At 39.3% G+C, this 7,777-nt stretch overlaps 1 protein-coding gene across 1 annotated transcript in view; it reads right to left on the bottom strand.

Moving 5' to 3' along the window:
- The window catches only part of adamtsl3 (ADAMTS-like 3), a gene marked incomplete in the record, with an annotated part of 90,750 nt that overhangs the window by 10,686 nt on the left and 72,287 nt on the right, over positions 1 to 7,777 (bottom strand). The window contains 2 exon segments of the mRNA XM_014004392.1: positions 101 to 146; positions 6,649 to 6,776. Coding sequence (XP_013859846.1) covers positions 101 to 146; positions 6,649 to 6,776 — 174 coding nt within the window.

The raw sequence follows: 7,777 nt of genomic DNA, 5'->3' as shown, positions 1-7,777 counted from the left end.
GCCGACAAATTCGACCTTCGGAGGACCCGTCCTGCCGTTTTGGACACAGCCTAAAGCTCTTCGAACAACCATTACATAAAGAAGAGTTTGCTGAACTTACCACGTTACTGCATGTGCGATACTTGATATTCTGTCCTTCACAAGTCCTGCGGAGGACAAAAATGAACGCCAGCTTTAAGAAACAACAATCAAACAAGCCCAAAAGSAAACCATCATCCTCCGCATCCCGACGTGGCTCCTATTTCTTATCGTTGTGACACTTTCAAAATGACCAAGGAGTGAAAGTACAATGATTATGTGTCAACCCACAAACATGGGCCTGTGGAGAATTTGTAAAGCTTTAGCAGCAAAATGTACGCAACGTAGCTTAGCATCAACACAAGGGTTTTTATTTTCTGTCAGAAGACAGAGCCCTGCAAACCACAGAAAACATGAAATTAATCTGAGTTCTAACTTATTATGATGATTAAATTATATCTCATTCTTAAATGATTATTAGTGCTGGGCATAGATTTAAAAAAAATTTAAACTCTTTATTTAGCTTTTAAAGTTTTTTACAACCAAAAACATACAACTTGAACAAAAGACCCAAAGAACAGGAGGGGTATTATCTGTATCACAAACATTAATCTGGCCTCATGAAGAATGAAAATTTGATCCACTATTCTTAGACATTATCCCCTTAGTCCAAAGTTTTGCGTGGATCCCTGCTTTAGTCCTGAGAAAAAAGGTCAGCGTCTCCATGGTGTATATTTCCTGGATAATATCCATCCACAGGGCGAAGCTCGGAGGATCGCACCTCAGCCAGTTTCTTGTAATTACCTTATTATTTCGCAATTTGTGTTTTTTTTTATAAACTTAAGATTATTTTTTGATTGAATTTATTTATTTGAGAAAAAGGGGCAGAGATAATAAGATTTTATCTTCTGCTACCTTTCATTTAATTTATGGTTTGTATTTTTGTTGTATGTTGAATTGATGTTGTTTTATTTTAAAGAAATGAATAAAGTAAATGAACTATCGAGATTTTGAAGAGATATGCATCTTCAGTCTGCAGCTATGGTGTCAGGTATCAAACCCAGAAACATTATTCTTGCATCTTTAGCGGTTTTAAAGTCAAATATATCCTGCAAAGTCTTCAGAATTCTGTCTAATAAAGGTTGCAGTCATTGGCATGCATGTTCCCACATCGTCAGATTAAAAATTTTAATTGCGAATAATCACAATTCAGTTTTTTTTAAAACAATCATTCGACTATGGCTGATGTGAGCATTTTTATATTACAATACACCCCACGTGCATCACATTTTTTAATTGTGTTTTTCTTTTTATCTTCTAATTGCTTTTCTGTTATAAGCATCTATCATTCCTCATGCATTCTTTTGGAATGAGAGTAAAAAACTCCTTGAATTCTTGATTAGTCTCATTATTAAACACAAAATATAATTATTAATTATTATATCAGGTATGTTGTCATGGTTGCTTTAAATTGAAATGATATTTTTGAATCAAACTCATCCAGTGGTGAGACAGCTCAGCATTGCAGCTCTTTTACAAATTACTTCTTCTTTCCAGCTTGCCGTCGGGAAGAGTTTTAAAATAAAAAAATGCCCATAAAGTCCAGTGACTTCCTCCTTCCTTGCTTCTGTCCATGCTGCACAGGTTAATGTGAGCGGCAACAGCCCAACAACACAGCCTCTCATTGGTTGAGCGGCGCGACGATGCTCATCTAAAACCAATAGTGATCAAGATCTCACCCGCCCGCCGTGACCACTGGATTATCGCCGTTAAACATCAGCTGCTTTAACATGATAATAACGTGCCCAGCACTAATCTTTATATGACTGCCTGTGCATTTGTGGTGATTATTATTTTTATTATTGATTGGATGGGACGAAATTTAGCATCATAAAGAGAAATCCTAAGGCTTTTTTCACAAATCAGTTCCACAAAATAGGAGCAATAATGAATCAATAATTGCATCAGGAGGCAGAAATTCTAATGCACTGGTGTTGATGGGAAGCACCATGTATAAAAACCATGTCAGGCATTTCTTGTATTGTACAGTACAGATCGTTGGCCACCTGCAAGCTACTATGATGGCTTACCCTTACGCATACTGACCGTTTCAGCCCTGTGACTACCAACCTGCCATGCTATAGACCAGTGGTTYCCAAAGTTGGGGTCGGGACCCCACTTTGGGTCCCGAAACATCAAGGTGGGGTCCTGAAAAGATTTTTTGAATTAATTACATTTTTACCTTAGTTGTTACAAAGGAGTGAAGTTAGTATATTTAAAATGGATAAATGTAGTACAAAAATATTGTTACTATGCCCATGTTTTGTTGACCTGATACAAATGTTTATTATACAAAAATAGTTGGGGGCTCAGGTCTCTGCTGCTGTTATTTTGTGGGTCAAAAGCTGAAAAGTTTGGGAACCACTGCACTTTGGTTCCCAAAGTTGGGCTTGGGACCCAATTATGGGTCATGAAGCACCTTGGATAATCTCCAGAAATCAATTTAAAGGGTAATAAAATAATTGTTGATGTAATATTTTCCATATAATTATTACAAAAACACAAAATAAGTATGAATAAGTATTTATATTTGTGTACAAGCTGTTTAGATTGTCAAAAAGCCTGTGTTTTTAGGGTTATTATCAAAGTTCGTGTACTACGACCAGTAATATTTGGGGTCAAAAGTTTTTGCCATGAATGTTTTGTGGGTCAGAAGATAAAAAGTTTGGGAACCACTGCTATAGACCAACAGAATTGTAGCTTGATTATTACATGCACACGTTTGGGAAGCTTCAGCAAAGTTAACTCAAACTTTAGCAGGAACAAATCTGAATGTGACTTGACAACTAGTTGGTGAACATGGGGCAGAAAACCTCTCCTCTTCATGTTAATTTGGATAATTTCATCTAAATTAACATCATCATTTAGGAAATGTGAAATTGAACGTTCCAGGCACAGAGTGAGCTCACATTTATCTTGCCATACAAGCCCATAAACAAATCGTTGCTCCGTAAATTAACAATTATATACCATACATTAGCAAAGCAGGCACAGTGGAGTCCTCGAGTCTGTGTCTGCTAAACAGATTAAAGTCGTCTGGATCATGACTCGCTCCAGTCTGTGGTGATTCTGCCTAAACTGTTGAGCTCACCACTTATTGAAACGGAGGATTCCTTTGTGCTCTCTCGTCAGGGGATGATAAACCATTGATGGTAACAACGATAGGCCAATCATCCGAGACCACAGTGGAAACCAATTATCTGATATTCTTTTGAGTGCGGGAACTTAAGAAGAATTCCAGTGTCCTTGCTCCTTAGTTAATCTAGAATCATGATTGAAGACAACATTTTAGAGTTTGGAATAACACTGGAGTGAAGGTTTAAGGAGGTTTTTTTTTTCAGTATTATTGCAGGGAGTGGATGTGGAGCGTGTGGCATGGCAAGAACATTAGAGCTTGCAGTGAATCCAGACGGCCCCTTCTGCCAAGCTAAACAGCAAGTCATGGAGCCTGAACCCAAACAAGAGACTTCCAAAGAGCCGAGAGACAGGTAGCAAGGATCAGGCTGAAAACTCTCACAGGGACCGGGAATATACTAACTGGACGTTTCAAAAGAGAGGGAAATAAAATGAATTTCCTTTTTCATTTCCTTTTGACATTGGGGTTTCCAAAGTGGAAGTTGAGCAGTAGAARACAGGACCCTTTTCTCTTTGGCCAAACAAATGTAAAAGAACAAGAAAAACATGTAGAAACTTGATCTTTGGCTTTAAAAGTGGTAAGACTTTTCGATATTGCGTACATGTTCTCCAAATCCCATTTCCGAGTGTTAGCCCTACCCATACTTACACTCCTACACTTACCCTTAGCCTTAGATACAAATCACAGGGGATAATGTTTAAAGCATTCTACTAAAAAATGGGAGACCCCATAAAAAAGCGGATATGCCATCACGGGATCAATAGATTGGGGCCTCATCCTCAGCAATAAGGGCGTTGTTTAGCCAGTCCTGGTAAAGTGTCATGAGGTGTGAAACTAACTTATTTTGTTGTGTGTTCAGCCTTAGAGATGGCACTTTCATCTGGGTCAAAAGGAGTTAGTTAAGGTGGTTCAGATATCGTGCCTCCTGCCTCTTGGAGGTTTTCTGGGCGTCCCAATGGGAAGAAAGAACTGAAGTCAAATCAAAGATGGCCACCACAGCTTATCAATCTTAGCAAACAAACTAAACAAATGTCTATTGCTCTGTCAGTTTTACTGATATTTGACTAAAAGCTGGTGTGGTCATAGCTGAAAGTCATCCCCAAGACACACACTTAACATTGACATGCAAGGTTGCCGGTAAATAGCGTTCCAATAAGAAATACAAGTTTCTTTTCCAGGTAAAATGGACCATTCCTGGAAGGAACGCAGACTGCCTTTGACTTGCATGTCAAATGTTTCATGATCTATTGGCACTCAAAAGTTGGGGAATACTTTCAGTACCGCCAAACAAAATGTAACCGTTTTTGGGTTTGTTATGGTTTATTATCTGAGACAACCACTTTCAATCAGGTTGACATGAAAACATGTATCCTTCTGAGAGTTCCATCAAAGTCCACTGACAGAGAAACAAACACACATGATTACCTGCCTTATATTGCTGCGAATAATAGTTTCTGAAGAGGTATTAATGAATCTTTAAAATTTTCAAGTGTAGGTCAGAATGAAGTTGAGCCTGGCTTACTTCATTGGAAATATTTGCAAAAAGACTAACATCTGATGTGTTTGCCATTCATGAGCCTCGTAAATACTGAAGCAGCAATTTTTCCTCGCCGTGACACCTAATCTATATGTCCACACTTGTTTCAAACCAACAGTGCTTTGGCATTTCCAATCAAGTACCGAGTGCTGCGTGGATTGGACTAATGAGAGCCAGGTGATCTGTCTCCTAATCCCCCTCTTGCGTGTTCCTGAAGTGGCTGTAAGCTCTTCGCACGAGCATTTGCGTGTATATAAAACTGCTGGAACGGTTATTGGTTTGGAGGGTGTTGCAGGCATAATTCCAGATCCTTTATATTTATATGTACATACATACACACACATCGTTCATATCCCATGTGAAGCCCAAACCCCAAACACCTCTCAACACATCAATTGGTTTTCCAACCAGTAGCTTTCTGAGGCTCGCCTGACCAAAATATTCTGGGCAGCCAGTGGAGAGGTGGTGGCTGCTGATATGAAACGAACTGCTGAAACAGCTACTGACCTCAGAGTTTATGGGGGATTGGTGGGGTGTTGGGGGGTGGTGTTCTGGCACTTTGAGGCTTTGACAGTCCTGTGTTTTGCAGCCTTCCTCTCTTATGTAAGTGCAGATGGATTCATGGTTAAGGGGAAACGCTAACTCCACATGGTATCTCAGCTTATGGCCTTAAATATGATCTGCGCTGCTCCTGTCATTGGTGGCTCCTTCTTGAACCCTCTGAACAGAGCAAAAGAGGGTGATTTTTTAGCAGCAAGGCTCACTGGCTACCTTTATAGCAAGTGAGCAATAGATTCTGGGAACTGTTAAAAAGGAGGAATGTAGTGAAGTCACTCTGCTGCTATTTCCCCGACAGTAAATGTGACAAAGTTTCTGTGGAAAGCATGCCCTCTGTGGGTGTTTCTGTCCACTTTTTTCCACCGTTTGCCCATCAAATCCAGTTATAATTGGCCACTTTGCCCAGTAAACACTTGGCCTTGAGCTTTAATGTTGAAGCCCACAAAGTTGACTTGAAGTTTATTGAACCAGGTGATTCTGACATGAGGATGAAAGGAATGTGAGGCCCAAAGTTTGAGCTGACATAAAATGCAATGACGAGCGAGTTAAATTTAAGCAGTGTGGGTTCAGGGTTTAAAGACCAATTTCCAACAGGTAAAAATGATTGTTCTGATTGGAGTATAAAAGCAACGCTAATAAGCTAATTCAGAGGTAATCAACCCTGTTCCTCGTCCCCCACTGTCTTATATGTTTAGACCATGAGTTCTCAAACTTTTTGGGTCTGGGGACCCCTTACAAGGGTAAAAAAATTCCAGGGACCCCCTCGTAAACCTTTTTTAAAGTAGTAAATGGTCATTTTAACCTCTAAATGCCATCGGAATATATTTTTATTTAGATTATTATGTTTTGTTTTATTAGTTCATTGTTCCCCATGCATTTTTAAAAAATAAAATCCAAATTAACAATTTAGTAAAATTTTTTGAGGACCCCCAAGATGCCTCTCGCCCCCTGGGGGTCCAGGGACCCCAGTTTGAGAACCTCTGGTTTAGACATTTCCCTGCTTCAACACACCTGATTAAAATGAATGAACGATTGACAGGCTTCTGCTAAACTTGATGACATTCTGAGTAGGTGTTTTATTATTTGAATCAGGTGTGTTGAAGCAGGAAAACAGCTAAAACATGCAGGACAGTGGGTCACGAGGAACAAGGTTAAAGACGTCTGAGGTAATTAAACAGAGGGTAATGAAACACAAACACCCTAAATAACCAATAAACAATCATATACATGAATAATTATTGTTATAATTAGGGTATTAGCTTCTAAACCTAACTTTAGGAGCCACAAATCAAAATAAATTATTCAAACCACTCCTAAAGACATAGAGAGTTGGTCTTACTTGGAGCTGAGGCATCGTCTGAGGGAATAGGAGGCTCCGCCCCCGCAGGTACGAGAGCACTCACTCCATGAGCCCCAGGCATCCCACAGCGTGTCCCTGTCTTCCTCTGATCGTGCCGTCCGGGAGCTCTGCACACAGGAAAATATGTTACCTGCATAAGGTTGTCTGTTTTTGAAAAAAAGTCATCAACTCAAATCTCAGATTAAGACTTCGACTTGTCGACAGGTTGAGAGATCGTCTCAACTGAGAAATGAAACAAGGTGAGCTTAACGTGACATATAAATCAGTTCAATTATTGCTTCAAAAGTTGAGACACAAGAGGTTCTGAGACTAAATGAAAAAGGAAGTAATCAGGAATTCTTGTTCTGACTTCTAGCCCTTTTCACTGTATATTAAACAACTGAGTCAAACTTTTAATAATGAAAAGAAATCCTTTTTTTAAAAGTTCAGGCCACATTTGTGTCTTTCTCTGTTAATTGCCTTGTGCTGTATTTGGCACTGGAGTCAGGAATATTACCACAGCCCCCAAAATCAATATTATGAGAGGACAGTTCACGTATTGGATGTAAAACAACAGTCAAAACCAGAAGATCTTCTCCATGTCCTCTATCTTATTCTGCTCCAACTTTCCTCTCCTGGTTCTTTGTGTTTTTGAAGGAGTTAAAAACTGAACTATTTATGGCAGCTGGCTATTTGAAGAAGAAAATCTGGATGTTTTAAGCGTGCATTGCAATTATACAGCAATTCTCTATCTTGGCTTTCTTTACAAGGCAACCAGCCGTACAGTTTTTGTTGAGGCTTGCTGAAATTCAGTCAGCTAAATTTTAGGAAAACTGACATCATGCGGCGTGCTTCTGCCATTTTGAACAAAAGCATCTTACCTCAGCAGCCTGTAGCAAAGGAAAAAAAACACCTCTGTAACGTCTGAATGGATGAAACATTGGAAAATAACTAAGGTGAAAGCTAAAAGGCTAAGCTGATGTTCTCCTTCCATGAAGCATCTGGATTTTCAGGTACAGGCTGAGGCATTTCTTCATTCTTGAACACTGCAAAAACTGTCCATTTTACCAAGTTTTAAAATCTTATATCAGCCAAAAAGTCTTTTGATCTTGTTTTGAGACTGATTTAC

The sequence above is a fragment of the Austrofundulus limnaeus genome, unplaced genomic scaffold (genome assembly GCF_001266775.1).
Source record: "Austrofundulus limnaeus strain Quisiro unplaced genomic scaffold, Austrofundulus_limnaeus-1.0 Scaffold23, whole genome shotgun sequence".
In the NCBI taxonomy this organism is placed as follows: Eukaryota; Metazoa; Chordata; class Actinopteri; order Cyprinodontiformes; family Rivulidae; genus Austrofundulus; species Austrofundulus limnaeus.
The sequence above is the reverse complement of the archived record's forward strand: the minus strand, read 5'-3'. Positions and strand labels throughout refer to the sequence as shown.